Source organism: Oncorhynchus nerka, linkage group LG9b, assembly GCF_034236695.1.
Source record: "Oncorhynchus nerka isolate Pitt River linkage group LG9b, Oner_Uvic_2.0, whole genome shotgun sequence".
In the NCBI taxonomy this organism is placed as follows: domain Eukaryota; kingdom Metazoa; phylum Chordata; class Actinopteri; order Salmoniformes; family Salmonidae; genus Oncorhynchus; species Oncorhynchus nerka.
In genome coordinates this window covers 3,937,507-3,958,436 of record NC_088424.1, presented here as the reverse complement: position 1 = coordinate 3,958,436, position 20,930 = coordinate 3,937,507, and the positions used below count along the sequence as shown (strand labels likewise).

Here is a 20,930-nt window from a genome sequence, read left to right as displayed (position 1 = left end):
AGCCTTTTAAAATTATAAACTTGGATTAGCTAACATAACGTGCCATTGGAATACAGGAGTGATGGTGGCTGATAATGGGCCTATGTAGATATTCCATTAAAACAAAATCCGCTGTTTCTAGCTTCAATAGTCATTTACAACATTAACACGTTTAAATGTTTTACTCACATCGGCTGCAGTGAAGGAGTCCGCAGGTTTTGGTAGCGGGCCGTGTCAGTGGCACTGTATTGTCCTCAAAGCGAGCAAAGAAGTTTAGTCTGTCTGGGAGCAAGACATCCTGGTCCGTGACAGGGCTGGTTTTCTTTTTGTAATCTGTGATTGACTGAGACCCTGCCACATACCTCGTGTCTGAGCCGTTGAATTGCGACTCTACTTTGTCTCTACACGGATGCTTAGCTTGTTTGATTGCCTTACGGAGGGAATAGCTACACTGTTTGTATTCGGTCATGTTTCCGGTCACCTTGTCCTGGTTAAAAGCAGTGGTTCGCGCTTTCAGTTTCGTGCAAATGCTGCCATCAATCCACGGTTTCTGGTTTGGGAATGTTTTAATAGTTGCTGTGGGTACGACATCGCCGATGCACTTGCTAATAAACTCGCTCACCGAATCAGCGTATTCATCAATGTTGTTTGACGCAATGCGGAACATACCCCAATCCACGTGATCGAAGCAGTCTTGAAGCGTGGAATCAGATTGGTCGGACCAGCGTTGAACAGACCTGAGCGCGGGAAGTTCCTGTTTTAGTCTCGGTCTATAGGCAGGGAGCAACAAAATGGAGTCGTAGTCAGCTTTTCCAAAAGGAGGGCGGGGGAGGGCCTTATATGCATTGCGGAAGTTAGAATAACAATGATCCAGGGTTTTACCAGCCCTCGTAGCACAATCGATATGCTGATAGAATTTAGGGAGTCTTGTTTTCAGATTAGCCCTGTTAAAATCCCCAGCTACAATGAATGCAGCCTCAGGATGTGGTTTCCAGTTTACATAGTCAAATAAAGTTTTAGGGCCATCGATGTGCCTGCTTGGGGGGGGGTGGAATATATGTGGCTGTGATTATAATCGAAGAGGATTCTCTTGGTAGATAATGCGCTCGACATTTGATTGTGAGGAATCCTAAAATCAGGTTAACAAAAGGACTTGAGTTCCTGTATGTTGTTATGATCACACCATGTCTCGTTAATCATAAGGCATACAACCCCGTCCCTCTTCTTACCAGAAAGATGCTCCTTTCTGTCGGCGAGATGCATGAAGAAACCAGGTGGCTGTACAGACTCCGCTAGTGTGTCTCGAGTGAGCCATGTTTCCTTGAAGCAAAGAACGTTAGTCTCTTATGTCTCTCTGGAATGCTACCCTTGCTCGGATTTCATCAACCTTGTAGTCAAGGGACTGGACATTGGCGAGTAGTATGCTCGTGAGCGGTGCGCGATGTGCCCGTCTCCGGAGCCTGACCAAGCCAAACTTGCAGTGTCATACCCAAGAAGACTCAAGGCTGTAATCGATGCCAAAAGGTGCTTCAACAAATTACTGAGTAAAGGGTCTGAATGCTATTTTAAATGTAGTTTTTTTTTGTATTTACATTCACAAAAAACTGTTTTTGCTTTGTCATTGTGGGGTAGTGTAGATTAAATAGTTTCCCCCCTCATCAATCCATTTTAGAACAAGGCTTTAACGTAACAAAATGTGGAAAGTGTCAACGTGTCTGAATACTTTCCCAATGCACTGTATGTTATCACACCACTACAATCACTGTCACCCTAGACAAAGCGTTTGATGGTTTTAACTTGTGCTAACATTATCACTGTTGTTTTTCTCCTAGATAAAAACGTTGGCCTCTGCTGAAGACCGCATGAACCTGGTTGAAACATATGGACAGGTTTGACAACTGACCAACAATTCAAAGTGACTTGAATGTTACGGTTCAATACATGCACCACCTCCCGACTAATTACTTGGTTCATCAATGATATCGCACACAGCATACGCCTGACTTGACCGAGTGCGTTACGGCTGCCCACGTGAGGTGGTACACAGACACCATGCAGTGGAGGAGGCGCCACTGCTACACGCATGTCGCTGGCCTACTGTCTCTCCTCTCGCTCCTGATCATCCTGGGCCATCAAGACTGGCTGCCGGGCCTCAGGGGGCCAACATGGCAGATGGAGCACCTAGTGGCTTACACCGAAAGAGGACTACACTCTACCAAAGAAAAAGGGAATCACAGCTCATCACAGACTCTATGGAGGGACGCACTGGTTCCCCCTTCGCCTCCGGAAAGAAATGCCAACCTCAGTTCCCCTCAGGACTCCTCCTTTCCACAGGGGATTACGGGACTGGAGAACTCAGTGGCGGCTAATGCTAGCTTGAGTGGGGAAGTCGGGCTAAGGGGCTTGCTGACCTCAGAGCCATACCCTTACATCATCAATGAGCCCGACAAGTGCCGGGAGGGCAACCCAGAGCCATTCCTTGTGCTGCTGATAGCCACGGAGGGAAATCAGGTGGAAGCCAGGGAGACCATTCGGCAGACCTGGGGGAACGAGAGCATGGTCCCGGGCCTAAGCTTTGTTAGGCTCTTCCTGTTAGGCGTAAAGGAGGGCAGGGTAGGCCGCCTGCAGCAGAGCAGCCTGGAGGCCGAGAGCCGGAGGCACCATGACATCATCCAGCAGGATTACATGGACACTTACAACAACCTGACTATAAAAACCCTGATGGGCATGCACTGGGTGTCCACGCACTGCCCGGGCACCAACTATGTCATGAAGACAGACAGTGACATGTTTGTCAACACAGAGTATCTCGTGCACAAGCTTCTCCAGCCAGAGATGCACCCCAAACGGGACTATATTACGGGCTACCTGATGAGGGGCTATGCACCCAACAGGAACAAGAATAGCAAGTGGTACATGCCCCCCGAGCTGTACCCCAGCGAGGTGTACCCTACTTTCTGCTCAGGAACGGGTTATGTGTTCTCAGGGGACCTGGCTGGAAAGATCTACAGGGCCTCCCTGGGTATCCGCAGGCTGCATCTGGAGGACGTTTACGTGGGCATCTGCCTGGCCAAGCTGCGGATCGAACCCACGCCGCCGCCTAATGAGTTCCTGTTCAACCACTGGCGGGTGTCCTACTCCAGCTGCAAGTATAGCCACCTCATAACCTCCCACCAGTTTCACCCCAACGAACTGCTCAAGTACTGGCACCACCTGCAGAGCAACAAGCACAACGCCTGCATCAACACGTCCAAAGACAAGGTGGGCAGGTTTCACCAGAGGAAACTGCAGGGTGTACAGCCTATTTGGTGACAGAGGGTTGAGTGTGATGTTAGGTCATTGCCTGTGCAGGAGTCACTGGGCAAGAGATGACAGAGTCAAGCATGTTTTTGGACAAACTAATGCTTGAAGACCATTTTTTTTAAAACTACAGTTTAATACATTCATTGATTGAAAGAATATATGCATTGGGGTACAGAGAAAGACATCACTTATGTGAAATGTGGGTGCTGTTTATTATGAGGATATATCTTAAGACTATTGGTGGACTGTCACCGTCTAGTATCCATTTTGTTCAACTTGAGTTTAAATACTTTTCCTTTTAACCCCCTAAGGTTGAATCGAATAATCATATTAAAAAAAGATCTGTAAGTTTCAGCTAGAGATGTTTTTTTTTTTTCTCCAATGGATCCACACGTCACACTTCCGCATCTGTGGTGAAAGTTGGACTAGAGCAGTTTGTCAGACAATGAGACATCCAAAAATCGGTCTCACAAAATCATCCAAACAGTTTGACTACAAACTTTTATAACCCCTCTATGGAAAGATGACTCACGCAAACAAGAGTGTTCTCCATTTTGCTCTACGACCACCACAACTTGGGATTCATCATAAGTTGGTACAGATGATCTGCCAACTTCTGTATGCAGCATCCGAACAGTATGAGCTACACACTAATATGACCCGTATCCCTCCAAGATTTAGCAACATTTCTGATTTCTACAGCCAAAAAAAAGCATTAACTTTTCTGAAACTCTGCTATACATTTCATATTAATTTCATATAAAGCAATAAAAGTCATGTGCTCAGTTTGAGGACGACTAAGCAGAATGCATAATAGAAAAACAATTAGAACATCTAAAGTGCTCAATTTTGGTTATTTTCCTTTTAACATCTGTCATAATCCATTCACACCTCTCCATCTGGCTTGCCATCAACACAGGATGCATCTCTTAACAGATTCAAAGCTGATCAATCTCTTTCAATTTGAGGATCAGTATTTCTTTCTAATAAGTTATCACAAGCAAGAATTTTCAAGACTTTTTCTGAAAGGGTTGTAAAAGGGAAATGAAGAGAACTTAAAAATAGAGAATTGTGGTTGATATTTACTATTCCATTTATTTAAAAAATCCAGAAAGATCGTGCTTTCATGATAAGTATTACGTTTTAGTTTAAAACAGCAATGCTGACAAATTGCACTCAGTGCTTTGAGCAGCACTCTCCATAGACAGACTGCGGAGAGAGTACTGACCCTCCCACTAAAGCCAAGGTTAGCGGAGTAAAAGTTTGAGTAAAACGCCACTCAACTTGATTCTTTCAGCGCTTGCCACAGTCTTCCCTGCTACCACTTCAGTAATGGTGATCTGCCGCTGCTGTGGGAACTGTTCTGACATTCTCATATGCTCTGCTGATGCGAAGTGACTTGATCGTCGACATTCTCTAGTTTCCAAAAACATTTGGAAATTGTTTCGCGCGGTCGTTAGCTGTTATTTTTGTTGGCAAATGAGATTGATTTCTGTTCATTATACTGCCCGTCAGCCATCAACAATCACCCATCTTGGCACGCGAATATGCTGACAGGCCAGGGAGGAGAGAGGGGAAAAAAAAAAAAAAACTGTTGACATGTGGTTGGATTGGGCCATTTTCCACGGTAACAGTGCAGTAATTGGTAAAAAATTACAAACCCGCTTTTGATTGGAACCTTTTATGCGCAAAAAGTGTGGGAATTGGTCAAAATTGCGAACTACTGCATCATATGCGTTGATTTTGCAATGAATCACAGAAACGCAGAATCCTGGAGGGACTGCCCTCTGTGCAAAGATGACCCTCACTGACACGAACATGTCGGTTGTTTTGCTCTAAGACGCCCATAGGCCTCACTCATCTGAACGTCCCCTGGTACCAGTTGAAAGACATTTATGAAAGTACACTGAACAAAATATAAAAAACGCCACGTATTGTTCGTGAGCTGAAATAAATAAAAATACTAGGAATTTTCCATATGCACAAAAAGCTTCTCATTTTGAGTATTTCTGTCTGCAATAAAGCCCTTGTGGGAAAAACTCATTCTGATTGGCTGGGCCTGGCTCCCATGTGGGGTGGGCCTATGCTCAAATCAAATCAAATCAAATTTATTTATATAGCAGCACCCCAGCCCCAAACAGCAAACAATGCAGGTGTAAAAGCACCCCTGCCTAGTCCTGTGAAATCCATAGATTATGGCCTAATGAATTCATTTAAATTGACCGATTTCCTTAACTGTAAAGTCAAATATTACAAATTGTTGCATGTCGCGTTTGTATGTTTTGTTCTCATGTACATACACTACCGTTCAAGTTTGGAGTCACTCAGAAGCACAATTTTTGTTCATTAAAATAACACCAAATTGATCAGAAATACAATTTGATTATCTTGTAAATTACTATTGTAGCTGGAAACAGTAGATCACATAGGCGTACAGAGGACCATTATCAGCCACCATCACTCCTGTGTTCCAATGGCACGTTATGTTAGCTAATCCAAGTTTATAATTTTCAAAGGCTAATTGATCATTAGAAAATTGCAAAAGGGTTATGTTAGCACAGCTAAAAATCTGTTGTTCTGATTAAAGAAGCAATAAAGCTGGCCTTCTTTAGACTAGTTGAGTATCTGGCGCATCAGCATTTGTGGGTTCGATTACAGGCTCAAAATGGCCAGAAACAAAGCACTTCCTTCTGAAACTTGTCAGTCTATTCTTGTTCTGAGAAATGAAGGCTATTCCATGCAAGAAATTGCCAAGAAACTGAAGATCTGGCAAAAGAACACAGACATTGGACAGAGGAACTCTGCATAAAAGGTAAGCATCCCGGAGTCGCCTCTTCACTGTTGACGTTGAGACTGGTGTTTTGCGGGTACTATTTAATGTAACTTCCAGTTTCTGGCCATTAGCCTTTTAAAATGATACACATAGATTAGCTAACAACGTGCCATTGGAACACAGGAGCGATGGTTGCTGATAACGGGCCTCTGTATACCTATGCAGATATTCCACAAAAGAACCGTTTCCAGCTACAAGTCATTTACAAAGTCTAAACTGTATTTCTGATCAATTTGATGTTATTTTAATGAACCAAAAAAAAGGTGCTTTTCTTTCACACACACACACGTCAAGATTGGACACCTACTCATTCAAGGGGTTTCTTTATTTGTACTATTTTCTACATTGCATTATAATAGTGAAGACATCAAAACTATGAAATAACACATATGGAATCATGTAACCAAAAAAGTGTAACACAAATCAAAATATATTTGAGATTCTTCAAAGTAGCCACCCTTTGCCTTTATGACCGCTTTGCACACTTTTGGCATTCTCTAAACAAGCTTCAAGAGGCAGTCACCTGGAAAGCATTTCAACTAACAGGTGTGCCTTGTTAAAAGATCATTTCAATAGGGTTGGAGCGAGCAGTCGCATCCGCACTTCGGTCTGCAGGTAGTATAACTTTTCATTACATTTCATTATAGTACAACGGTTTGATTTGTCTAATCTTAGCAATTTCTTCTTAGCTAGCTACATAGCCGTCTTTGTATCAAAGATAATTGCGTACTTATCGTATTTCGTCGTCCTAACGTAGTCTACACTGCTATCTGCCCAGCAGCTAGCCAGCTAGCTAACGTCCACCGGCTACCGAATAGCAGCACTGTAGAAACTATTACCCTCAACTGAACGACTTGATTAGTGTAGTGTTAGCTAGCTACATAGTTGTCTTTGCTGTCTTCGTATCCAAGATAATTGTGTAGTTTAGAGTGTGTAGTTTTAGAGTGATTATCTTAATTTACCGAGGTTAGCTAGCCAGCTATTTGTCGTCCTTAACGTAGGAGACACTGCTAGCTAGCCAACAGCTAGCCAACGTCTACCGAATAGAACTCAACAACCCGGTCGCATTCATTCCGCCTCGCTCCACAGGTAGTATCACATTTTCATTTCATTACAGTACAACGGTTTGATTTGTTGATCGTAGCTAGCTACATAGCTAGCTACATAGCCGTCTCTGTATCAAAGATAATTGTGTAGTCTAGAGCGATTTTCTAGGTTAGCTAGCCAGCTATTGTCGTTCTTTTAACGCAACGTAACGTAATCAACACTGCTAGCTAGCCAGCTAGCCCCCGAATCAACAACGCAGCCACTGCCAGCTAGCCTACAAAGTCAACAACGCAGCCACTGCCAGCTAGCCTACTTCAGCAGTACTGTATCATTTTAATCATTTTAGTCAATAAGATTCTTGCTACGTAAGCTCAACTTTCTGAACATTCGAGACGTGTAGTCCACTTGTCATTCCAATCTCCTTTGCATTAGCGTAGCCTCTTCTGTAGCCTGTCAACTATGTGTCTGTCTATCCCTGTTCTCTCCTCTCTGCACAGACCATACAAACGCTCCACACCGCGTGGCCGCGGCCACCCTAATCTGGTGGTCCCAGCGCGCACGACCCACGTGGAGTTCCAGGTCTCCGGTAGCCTCTGGAACTGCCGATCTGCGGCCAACAAGGCAGAGTTCATCTCAGCCTATGCCTCCCTCCAGTCCCTCGACTTCTTGGCACTGACAGAAACATGGATCACCACAGATAACACTGCTACTCCTACTGCTCTCTCTTCGTCCGCCCACGTGTTCTCGCACACCCCGAGAGCTTCTGGTCAGCGGGGTGGTGGCACCGGGATCCTCATCTCTCCCAAGTGGTCATTCTCTCTTTCTCCCCTTACCCATCTGTCTATCGCCTCCTTTGAATTCCATGCTGTCACAGTTACCAGCCCTTTCAAGCTTAACATCCTTATCATTTATCGCCCTCCAGGTTCCCTCGGAGAGTTCATCAATGAGCTTGATGCCTTGATAAGCTCCTTTCCTGAGGACGGGCACCTCTCACAGTTCTGGGCGACTTTAACCTCCCCACGTCTACCTTTGACTCATTCCTCTCTGCCTCCTTTCCACTCCTCTCCTCTTTTGACCTCTCCCTCTCACCTTCCCCCCCTACTCACAAGGCAGGCAATACGCTCGACCTCATCTTTACTAGATGCTGTTCTTCCACTAACCTCATTGAAACTCCCCTCCAAGTCTCCGACCACTACCTTGTATCCTTTTCCCTCTCGCTCTCATCCAACACTTCCCACACTGCCCCTACTCGGATGGTATCGCGCCGTCCCAACCTTCGCTCTCTCTCCCCCGCTACTCTCTCCTCTTCCATCCTATCATCTCTTCCCTCTGCTCAAACCTTCTCCAACCTATCTCCTGATTCTGCCTCCTCAACCCTCCTCTCCTCCCTTTCTGCATCCTTTGACTCTCTATGTCCCCTATCCTCCAGGCCGGCTCGGTCCTCCCCTCCCGCTCCGTGGCTCGACGACTCATTGCGAGCTCACAGAACAGGGCTCCGGGCAGCCGAGCGGAAATGGAGGAAAACTCGCCTCCCTGCGGACCTGGCATCCTTTCACTCCCTCCTCTCTACATTTTCCTCTTCTGTCTCTGCTGCTAAAGCCACTTTCTACCACTCTAAATTCCAAGCATCTGCCTCTAACCCTAGGAAGCTCTTTGCCACCTTTTCCTCCCTCCTGAATCCTCCTCCCCCCCTCCTCCCTCTCTGCAGATGACTTCACAACCATTTTGAAAAGAAGGTCGACGACATCCGATCCTCGTTTGCTAAGTCAAACGACACCGCTGGTTCTGCTCACACTGCCCTACCCTGTGCTCTGACCTCTTTCTCCCCTCTCTCCCAGATGAAATCTCGCGTCTTGTGACGGCCGGCCGCCCAACAACCTGCCCGCTTGACCCTATTCCCTCCTCTCTTCTCCAGACCATTTCCGGAGACCTTCTCCCTTACCTCACCTCGCTCATCAACTCATCCCTGACCGCTGGCTACGTCCCTTCAGTCTTCAAGAGAGCGAGAGTTGCACCCCTTCTGAAAAAACCTACACTCGATCCCTCCGATGTCAACAACTACAGACCAGTATCCCTTCTTTCTTTTCTCTCCAAAACTCTCGAACGTGCCGTCCTTGGCCAGCTCTCCCGCTATCTCTCTCAGAATGACCTTCTTGATCCAAATCAGTCAGGTTTCAAGACTAGTCATTCAACTGAGACTGCTCTTCTCTGTATCACGGAGGCGCTCCGCACTGCTAAAGCTAACTCTCTCTCCTCTGCTCTCATCCTTCTAGACCCATCGGCTGCCTTCGATACTGTGAACCATCAGATCCTCCTCTCCACCCTCTCCGAGTTGGGCATCTCCGGCGCGGCCCACGCTTGGATTGCGTCCTACCTGACAGGTCGCTCCTACCAGGTGGCGTGGCGAGAATCCGTCTCCACACCACGTGCTCTCACCACTGGTGTCCCCCAGGGCTCTGTTCTAGGCCCTCTCCTATTCTCGCTATACACCAAGTCACTTGGCTCTGTCATAACCTCACATGGTCTCTCCTATCATTGCTATGCAGACGACACACAATTAATCTTCTCCTTTCCCCCTTCTGATGACCAGGTGGCGAATCGCATCTCTGCATGTCTGGCAGACATATCAGTGTGGATGACGGATCACCACCTCAAGCTGAACCTCGGCAAGACGGAGCTGCTCTTCCTCCCGGGGAAGGACTGCCGTTCCATGATCTCGCCATCACGGTTGACAACTCCACTGTGTCCTCCCAGAGCGCTAAGAACCTTGGCGTGATCCTGGACAACACCCTGTCGTTCTCAACTAACATCAAGGCGGTGGCCCGTTCCTGTAGGTTCATGCTCTACAACATCCGCAGAGTACGACCCTGCCTCACACAGGAAGCGGCGCAGGTCCTAATCCAGGCACTCGTCATCTCCCGTCTGGATTACTGCAACTCGCTGTTGGCTGGGCTCCCTGCCTGTGCCATTAAACCCCTACAACTCATCCAGAACGCCGCAGCCCGTCTGGTGTTCAACCTTCCCAAGTTCTCTCACGTCACCCCGCTCCTCCGCTCTCTCCACTGGCTTCCAGTTGAAGCTCGCATCCGCTACAAGACCATGGTGCTTGCCTACGGAGCTGTGAGGGGAACGGCACCTCAGTACCTCCAGGCTCTGATCAGGCCCTACACCCAAACAAGGGCACTGCGTTCATCCACCTCTGGCCTGCTCGCCTCCCTACCACTGAGGAAGTACAGTTCCCGCTCAGCCCAGTCAAAACTGTTCGCTGCTCTGGCCCCCCAATGGTGGAACAAACTCCCTCACGACGCCAGGACAGCGGAGTCAATCACCACCTTCCGGAGACACCTGAAACCCCACCTCTTTGGAACACCTAGGATAGGATAAAGTAATCCTTCTCACCCCCCTTAAAAGATTTAGATGCACTATTGTAAAGTGGCTGTTCCACTGGATGTCATAAGGTGAATGCACCAATTTGTAAGTCGCTCTGGATAAGAGTGTCTGCTAAATGACTTAAATGTAAATGTAATCATTTGTGGAATTGTATTCCTTCAAATGCGTTTGAGCCAATCAGTTGTGTTGTGACAAGGTAGGGGTGGTATACAAAAAAATTGCCCTATTTGGTAAAATAGCTCAAAAAAGCAAAGTGAAACAGTCCATCATTACTTTAATCTCTCTGCGCATGGATCGCTACTTAAATAGTCATTAAACGTTCATGAAAATACAAGTGTCTCACATGTATCGAAAGCCTAGAATCTTGCTAATCCAACTGCGTTGTCAGATTTAAAAAAGGATTTACTGCGAAAGAATACGATGGGATTATCTGAGCATAGAGCCCCATAAAATAAAATAAATTTAACCAGCACAGGCGTAACATAAATCACAAAATGCATTAAAATAAATCGTTTACCTTTGACGATCTTCGTCTGTTTGCAATTCCAATGCTCATTGTTACACAATTAATGATCTTTTGTTTGATAAAAATCTGTTTTTATAGCCTAACACGAAACATTTTGTGAACCGCTTGTGTCGTGAATTCCGTCTCATTCCATTTTCGACGACACATTCCAGGTAAATAACCCACAGAGAATGTGACTTTTCCAGTCATGTTTGGTTTCACTGCAATCAACTGGTTTGTTTGTAACACAATCAATGGGCCATTTCGCGGGACGTATTGACTGAAAGAAACCGATTTGAAGACAACAAGTCATGACATTGTGCACCAATGATTTGCCCGCTGTTTCGTTGATTGACTTTTAACCCAATGACCACTGATCGTCTTGAAATCTAGCTGGGTAGATAGCCAATGAGCTGAGCTAAACGGCAATACGCCATGTTTATGTGTTGCAAGACCAACCCATGTAGTAAGCTTCAGCGTAAAGTGAGTCATTCGCTATTGAAGTTTCATACCGGAAGGAGCTACGCACATTACGCACTGCATTGTTTGGTAAACGCGCAGATTCAGATTATATCAATATTATGGCGACCAAGTCAGGGAAAGCTAAATCTAAGTCTAGATATCTGTGTATTATACCAGTTGATACAGGACTCATGTGAAACTATTCTAACTGAACATTTTCTTTCACAGTGACACTGACTCCGAATGGGAGTCGTATCCGGTGTCCTGTGTGAATTTAAGTATGCTCTCTCTAATTCTCTCTCTCGGAGGACCTGAGCCCTAGGACCATGCGTCAGGACTACCTGGCATGATGACTCCTTGCGGTCCCCAGTCCACCTGGCCTTGCCGCTGTTCCAGTTTCAACTGTTCTGCCTGCGGCTATGGAAACCTAAACTGTTCATTTTTACTCTTGGGGTGAGGATTGTGGACTACAGGAAAAGGAGGACAGAGCACACACCCATTTTCAACAACGAGGCTGTAGTGGAGCAGGTTGAGAGCTTCAAGTTCCTTGGCGTCCACATCAACAAACTAACATGGTCCAAGCACACCAAGGCAGTCATGAAGAGAGCACGACCAAACCCCTTCCCCATCAAGAAAATATTTGCCATGGGTCCTCAGATCCTCAAAAGGTTTTACAGCAACACCATTGAGAGCATCCTGACGGGTTGCTTCACTGCATGGTATGGGAACTGCTCAGCCTGCGACCGGCAAGGCACTACACAGAGGATAGTGCGTAAGGCCCAGTAAATCACCGGGGCCAAGCTTCCTGCCATCCAGGACCCCTATACCAGGCTGTGTCAGAGGAAGAACCTAAAAATGATCAAACACTCCAGCCACCTGTGTCATACTGTTCTCTCTGCTACCGCACAGGAAGCGGTACCGGAGCCCCAAGTCTAGGTCCAAGGGGCTTCTAAAAAGCATCTACACTCAAGCAATTAGACTCCTGAACATCTAATCAAATGGCTACCCAGACTATTTGCATTGCCCCCACCCCCCTCTTCTACACTGCTGCTACTCTGTTATCTATGCATAGTCACTTTAATAACTATAACTACATGTACATATTACCTCGACACCGGTGCCCCCGAACATGGACTGTACAGGTAACACCTGTATATAGCCCCGCTATTGTTATTTACAGCTGTTCTTTAATTATTTGTTATACTTATCTTACTTTTGTGGGGGTCTTTTGTTAAATGCATTGTTCATTAATGGCCTGCAAGTAAGCATTTCACTGTAAGGTCTACACCTGTTGTATTAGGTGCATGTGACAAATAACATTTGATGTCAGAGGTAAAACCAAGCCATGAGGTCGAAGGAACTGTCCTTAGAGCTCCGAGACAGGATTATGTCGAGGTACAGATCTGGGAAAGGTTACCAAAGCATTTATACAGCATTGAAGGTCTCCAAGAAGATAGTGGCCTCTATTATTCTTACATGGAAGAAGTTTGGAACAACCAAAACTCTTCCAAACTGAGCAAATCGAGGGAGAAGAGCCTTGGTCAGGGAGGTGACCAAGAACACCATTGGGTTCTTGGTCACCTCCCTGACCAAGGCCCTTCTCTGCCAGAAATCCTGGAGTTCCTCTGGAGATGGGAGAAAGTTCCAGAAGGACAATATCTCTGCAGCACCACTCAACCAAATCAGGCCTTTAAAGTAAAGTAGAGTGGCCAGATGGAAGCCACATGACAGCCCTCTGGAGTTTGCCAAAAGAGAAACAATATTATCTGGTTTGATGAACCCAAGATTTGACTCTTTAGACTGAATGCCAAGCGACACTTCTGGAGGAAACCTGACACCCATCCTACGGTAAAGCATGGTGGCAGCATCATGCTGTGTGGATGCTTTTCCAGCAGCAGGGACTGGGAGACTAGTCAGGATCAAGGGAAAGATGAACAGAGCAAAGTATATTAAAATGGTTTTTGCTTTGTCATTATGGGATATTGTTTGGAAATTGAAAACAATTTAATCCATTTTTAAAAAAGTCTAACAAAATGTGGAAAAAGTAAAAGTAAAAAGTGTACAGTATCAAAAGGAACATCGAATCATTTCACAAGTAACAGTTGATCTACATGAATTCTGAAGGGCAGGACAACTGCAAGAGAGAATGTGGGTGAAAGTGGAAAACGATATGGGTGGTACACTACAAACCACAAGTGGTAAAATACATTTAATAAGGTCATACATTTTTCTGCCATTTCCAGAGATGAAAATAATGAATCCTCCTTGGTCAGGGTTCAGCCCAATGATTGATAAATCAATACATCTTGTTTATATTGAAAGCACTCCACCCACCCCTGACAATCAGCTAGGCAGAGAGATCCAAACTAAATACATTGAATAATCCTTATGAAAAAGGTGTCTACAGTACTATGGTAGTCAGTTCAAGGGTTTAACCAACATTGGTGTTAAATCTGTTTCTAGCTTACCATGTACAGTGCCAGTCAAAAGTTCAGACACACCTACTTATTGAAGGGTTCTCATGTATTTTTTACATTGCAGAACAATAGTGAAGACATCAAAACTATGAAACACATGGAATCATGTAGTAACCAAAAATAAAATAGTGTTCGACAAATCCAAATATATTTTATATTCTTCAAAGCAGCCACCCTTTGCCTTGACAGATTTGCACACTTGGCATTCTCTCAACCAGCTACACCTGGAATGCTTTTCCAACAGTCTTGAATGAGTTCCCACATATGCAGATCACTTGTTGGCTGTTTTTCCATCACTCTGCAATTCCAACTCATCCAACTAATCTAAATTGGGTTGAGGTTGGGTGATTGTGGAGGCCAGGTCATCTGATGTAGCACTCCATCACTCTCCTTCTTGGTAAAATATCCTTTACACAGCCTGGAGGTGTGTTGGGTCATTGTCCTGTTGAAAAACAAATGATAGTCCCACTAAGCACAAACCAGGTGGGATGGCGTATCACTGCATAATGCTGTGGTAGCCATGCTGGTTAAGAGTGCCTTAAATTCTAAATAACTCTGTCTCATCAGCAAAGCACCACCACACACGCAGAGATAATCCGTTCACCTACTCTGAGTCTCACAACGACATGGCAGTTGGAACAAAAAAAAAATCTCAAATTTGGGCTCATCAGACCAAAGGACAGATTTCCACCGGTCTAATGTCCATTGCTCGTGTGTCTTGGTCCATGCAAGTCTCTTATTATTGGTGTCCTTTAGTGGTTTCTTTGCTGTAATTTGACCATGAAGGCCTGATTCACGCAGTCTCCTCTGAACAGTTTATGTCTGTTACTTTAACTCAAGCATTTATTTGGGCTGCACATAGGCTGGTAACTAATTAACTTATCCTCTGCAGCAGAGGTAACTCTGGGTCTTCCTTTCTTGTGGCAGTCTTCATGAGGGCGAGTTTCATCATAGCGCTGGATGTTTTTTGCGACTGCACTTGTAGAAACTTGATTGAGATTGACTTTCTCAAGATCTTTGCTTATTTGAGCTGTTCTTGCCATAATATGGACTTGGTATTTTACCAAATAGGGTGATCTTCTGTATACCACCCCTACCTTGTCACAACAACCGATTGGCTCAAAATGCATTAAGGAAAGAAAACACAAGTGAACTTTTAATTGAAATGCATTCCAGGTGACTACCTCATGAAGCTGGTTGAGAGAATGTGAAGAGTGTGCAAAGCGGTCATAAAGGCAAAGGGTGGCTACTTTGAAGAATATCAAATATATTTTGATTTGTGTAACACATTTTTGGTTACTACATGATTCCATTTGTTATTTCATAGTTTTGATGATGTAGAACATAGTACAAATAAAGAAAAACCCTGGAATGAGTAGGTGTCCAAACTTTTGACTGGTACTGTAGAATAGTGAAGAAACAGAACACTAACACACAACAAATCATGTAACTATTAATTGATAAAGCTGCAACTATATTGCGCATACCATAACAAATAACTGAAAACACAATGTAATAGAATGCACTCAAAATAGTGACCATGAAGTTCAGCCTTGATCGAAAAAAAAAGTTCAGCATAATTCCGTCACGAAGGAGATATGTACATTCATCATGAGTTCTTCCTACGCATAAGACCCCACCAAAGAATTGCTTCAGAGTAACTCAGAGTAAATTGTATTCGGCTTTGTGAATTAACCGTCTTCAGAAGCGTTGATGAAAATTAAGCTTGAAGATGAACTAAAACAGCAGCAATGGCAAAGTAGAATCAGCATTAAAATTTCAGAATGATGATACACTAAAATGAGACCACTGCAGTGTGTGTGGATGAGGAAGACAAAAGGCAGCTTGACCTTCCCAGGTTTGCCCATTTGCAGAGACGTCGCCGAGTCATGACTCATTCCCTGTACTCGGTGGTTCCCTACAATCAGTACCTGGAGCCCAATCTCATTATAGACTGGGCAGCCTCTGGACACAGATCACAGGCCCCAAAGACCTGGAGGTGCAGCGAGCTAACAGAACACGTCAATGAGCTGGCCAGAGCACAACAATATACCTCAAGCTTTGGGTAATAAATTAGTCACAGAAACCGATCAGAGGAACATGAACTCCCTATTACAACAGTAGAGTAGAAACTGGACTTCCAACTGGTTTGAATCTGTTATTGTCCAAGGTATGTAATAGTTCAAACAAAATATAACGTTGATAATAAGAATACGATCAATGTGAAGATATGCTTTTTCGGTAGGATTTTCAATACCCCAAATGTTTTATATATTGAACAAAAATATAACAAATTCAAAGATTTTACTGAGTTACAGTTCATAAGAAAAATCAGTCAAACAAATTAATTTAGGCCCTAATCAATGGATTTCACATGACTGGGAATACAGATATGCATCTGTTGGTCACAGATGCCTTAAAAAAGAAAAGCTAGGAGCATGGATCAGAGAACCAGTCAGTATCTGGTGAGACCACCATTTGCCTAATGCAGCATGACATCTCCTTTGCATAGAGTTGGAATGTTGTCCCACTCTTCAATGGCTGAGCGAAGTTGCTGGATATTTGCCCAGTACATTTGAAACCGGGATTCATCTATGAAGAGCATTTGCCCACTGAAGTCGGTTATGATGCCGAACTGCAGTCAGGTCAAGACCCTGGTGAGGACGACAAGCATGCAGATGAGCTTCCCTGAGAAGGTTTGACAGTTTGTGCAGAAACTCTTTGGTTGTGCAAACCCAGTTTCATCAGTTCTCTGGTTGGCTGGTCTCAGACGATCCCGCAGGTGTAGAAGACAGATGTGGAGGTCCTGGGCTGGCGTGGTTACACGTGGTCTACTGTTGTGAGGCCGGTTGGACATACTGCCAAATTCTCTAAAACAACTTGAGACAAGGTGCCTTATGGTAGATATTAAATTCTCTGGCAACAACTCTGGTGGACATTCCTGCAGTCAGCATGCCAATTGCATGCACCCTGAACTTGAGACATCGGTGGCATTGTGTGACAAAACAGCACATTTTAGAGAGGCCTTCTATTGAAGCAAGCACAAGGTGCACCTGTGCAATGACCATGCTGTTTAATCACCAGCTTAATATGCCACACCTGTCAGGTGGATGATTACCTTGCCAAAGGAGAAATGCTCACTAATAGGGATAAACAGATGTGCACAAAATACAAGAGAAAGCTTTGTGCATATATATGGAACATTTTGGGGATTTCTTTTTTCTTCAGCTCATGAAACCAACACTGTTGCATTTATATTCTTGTTCAGTGTAAATTAAGCAAATTACATTCTCTCCAGCTATTTGGGATTTAATGATTCACAGATATACATTTTAACCTTGGACCGATGCATAAGATACTAGTGCATGGGAGCATTTGAAAACCGATCCAAAACGTTATGAATTGCCGGTTTACTAAATGTTTTCCAAAAATATTCAAAAAATACCTTATCTGTTGTGGCTGAATTGACGAGTCCTCTCCTTCAGTTCAGTAGCCTATCAAACATTTATGCATGTAACTGCGTACAACTATTTGATAAGTGTACAGTTTAAGACAGTTGCTCATGTCAACGAGAGATGGTCCTTATCCCTGTTCTAATAGGCTATTTGTGCATCTGCACAGCACGTTCAACATTCAAATGCTTGTAAAAGTGGCTTTCACACTGTCAAATCATAGGCTTTATAAGTGACAAACAATGTAATTTGCTGGGTCATTGTTACCAAATGTAGAGAATGGCGTTTTAACAGAGAGGACAACCCACATCCAACTGCTGCTTGGAGTTTTCAAACATTCAGAATTTACTTCGATTCAGGTTCACCATAATAAATAGTTTGGCTTTAAAACAGCCAGGGTAGTGATTTTTACATGAACAAGGTCATCAAGGACATAATCTTTTAAAAGTTGCATAGACATGGTCACAATGGTCTAGAGGTGTAACGGTACACGTATTAGCACCGAAACAGTCAGTACAGCAACCTCTGACCCGCCTGCGGAAGAATACATCGAAAATAAAAATAATTGTCAGCCCAAAAATCTCTGGAGTTCTGTACGATGGGGGTGGTCGATAAACCAGAATTGGAGGATCCTCCATGATCGTTAAAATCCTTAGTTTGGGAATATTTTGGCTTCAGAGTAGATTACAACAACGATGGACCGAAAGTTGTGGATAAAACGTTAACAGTATGGCGCCACTGCTCAACAAGAATAGCCTACGCAGATTGGCGCATGTAGCTTGTTGTTATTGGCTAATCACAAATCATCAACACGGCACTATAATCATAGAGCCTCCGTTTCGTGACAAAGCAAGTTGAGATGATCCAATCAATGGAAGATATGGAAATAGTGCCTTCGGAAAGTATCCAGACCCACTGACTTTTTCCACATTTTATTACGTTGTAGCCTTATAAAAATGGATTTTAAAATAAATAATCCTCAGTCTACACAATACCCCAGTCACAAAGCGAAAACAGGTTAAATGTTTTGCACATTTATTTGCAAACAAAAATCCCTTATTCACGTAAGTATTCAGACCCTTTGCTATGAGACTTGAAATTGAGCTCAGGTGCATCCTGTTTCCATTGATCATCTTTGAGATGTTTTGTCAGAGCCCTCAAACTCAACTCTGGACCGCGAAGCCAGTTCCACTGCTTGTTTTCAAAATCAGGTAGAACAGAATCCAAGCAGCATCCAGACCTCGTAGAGTAAGAGTTGAATACCCCTGGTGCAGAGAATCATTGTACCATCTAGACCACTGAAATATCTTTTCAATAACCCCAAATTTGTAGTTTCAGCTGTTTGAAACTGGTGTACAAAACCAAGACTTTAAAACCGGAAGCATTGAAATGGCGCACTTAGAACAAATATACTGCTTCTGGACTTACTTTCAATGAGAATGACAGATCTATAACTCAAATTTCTATGTGAATTTGGTCAGGTCACCCAAAAAGTTAGTTAGATATTGCATCTTTAATTGAGAAGGATATGACCAAAAGTCAACAGGTAGACTGCTACTTAATAGTCAATGGAGGTTAGGCTTGGGTGGTATACTGTATACCGGGGTATTTGGAAAAGACCACAAAATGTTTTTTTTTTCAATACTGTCAAAACTAATAGTAGTTTTCCATAAATGTTAATATTTGTAGATACTTTAAGTTAATACCTGCAGTTAACTTGTAAAATGCATTAGAGGATAACGCTTACTTTAGTTCCCCAGAACAGTTGAGCCAGTCAAGTTTGTAAATAGCATAACAGGAGAAAGTGGGAGGTGGTGAATCCATAGCGTTCTATATCTATCGGCAAGTCTGTTGTGCAGCGCACTTGAGGTGATGAAGTTATACTTGTATGCAATTCACTACTAAATGTTTGCCATCAGATATCTTACAATGGCTTTCTGCTGTATTTGAGAAGTCCTACTACTAGAGTTTCTCCCACATCCCCTCTGCTCCGTGTACACCTGCTGCTCTTCACTCAGAAAAGCATGCACAACAACTTTGTTCATTTGCACAATTTCTCTCACCAAAAACGACATTCGGTAGCTACTAATAATGCTTGTATAGCTTTGAGCTCGATTTGCCATTCGTTGCAATTACATTTGCATTTCGCTAATGGTGGCTATGTGACTTTGCTAGTACTTGTGCCAATTTTGTTAGCATTCTGGTAGACGCCCCAAAAGAAGATGGACTTACCGTTACAGATTTCAGAGTCATGCCGTGGTAGGTGCCCATGGTGTCAATCTTGAATCCCTCCGTTTCTAAAAGGACACAAGTCAATCAATCAGTAATGCACGTTACTTTTCAGGTGGCTTAGGGTAGGGCTGCGGCGGTCACGACATTGTGTCAGCCAGTTGATTGTTAATTAATGGCCATTTTATTGACTAACACATTTAGCATCTCCTGGCTTCCACGCATAGCCTACAAGCCACTGATGCAAACCTTTGGAACATCTACATTCTAAAAGGTCTAATAAATCCATGTAATAAAGCCTACACCATCCACAATAAATCAATTATTCATTTTAGACAGGTCTAAAAGAAACATGTTAAGAAAATGTAGTCTATTTCAGAAGAGAATACTTTGAGATGTCCTTATGTTAGGCCTTGATCTGGCTATGCCATATGGCTGTGGGCTACACTAGTTCATTTAGTTGTCCTTATGTTAGGCCTTGATCTGGCTATCTGGCTATGCCATATGGCTGTTAGCTGATCTGGCTATGCCATATAGTTCATTTAGTTGTCCTTATGTTAGGCCTTGATCTGGCTATGCCATATGGCTGTGGGCTACACTATGTTCATTTAGTTGTCCTAGTTCATTTAGTTGTCCTTATGTTAGGTCCTGATCTGGCTATGCCATATGGCTGTTCATTTAGGGCCTTGATCACTAGTTCATTTAGCAGACAAGATTTGCTTAGTTCATTTAGTTGTCCTTATGTTAGGCCTTGATCTGGCTATGCCATATGGCTGTGGGCTACACTAGTTAATTTAGTTGTCCTTATGTTAGGTCCTGATCTGGCTATGCCATATGGCTGTGGGCTACACTAGTTCATTTAGCAGACAAGATTTGCTTAGACATTCCACAGCATTATTTTATATTATCTATATTATAAAGATTACAATTGAACATAGCTGAATAAAATAAACGATTTGAGGGAGTGCGCACATGCGGCCATTCTGTGTTGAGCAGATAAAGAAAAAGGTACTCCTATATGCCTAGTTTAAATTAATTTATCCAACTTTTAGTTGTGATACAAAAGTTGGGGTATACAGTGCATTCGGAAAGTATTCAAAAACCTTCACTTTTACAGCCTTAATCTAAAATTGATTATTATTTTTACCCCCCTCGACAATCTACACACAAAATATTGACAAAGCGAACACGAAATATACTTATTTATAAAATGTATTTATTTATAAATACTTTAAATTCAACTGATTGGACAT

The 20,930-nt window shown here is 43.7% G+C and overlaps 2 protein-coding genes across 6 annotated transcripts in view; one reads left to right on the top strand and one right to left on the bottom strand.

Annotated features, from left to right (window-relative positions):
- LOC115114130 (beta-1,3-galactosyltransferase 2-like) overlaps nucleotides 1-3,636 on the top strand; it is a 33,344-nt gene extending 29,708 nt beyond the window's left edge. For all 5 annotated transcript variants that reach the window (XM_029642133.2, XM_029642137.2, XM_029642134.2 and 2 more), the window contains exon 2: nucleotides 1,812-3,636. In XM_029642133.2, coding sequence (XP_029497993.1) covers nucleotides 2,032-3,291 — 1,260 coding nt within the window. In that variant the 5' untranslated portion in view covers nucleotides 1,812-2,031 and the 3' untranslated portion in view covers nucleotides 3,292-3,636. The remainder of the gene's footprint in view (nucleotides 1-1,811) is intronic.
- Nucleotides 1-20,930, bottom strand: part of LOC115114129 (parafibromin-like) — a 64,847-nt gene that overhangs the window by 29,023 nt on the left and 14,894 nt on the right. The window contains exon 11 of the mRNA XM_029642132.2: nucleotides 19,681-19,745. Within this exon, the coding sequence (XP_029497992.1) occupies nucleotides 19,681-19,745 (65 nt within the window). The remainder of the gene's footprint in view (nucleotides 1-19,680; nucleotides 19,746-20,930) is intronic.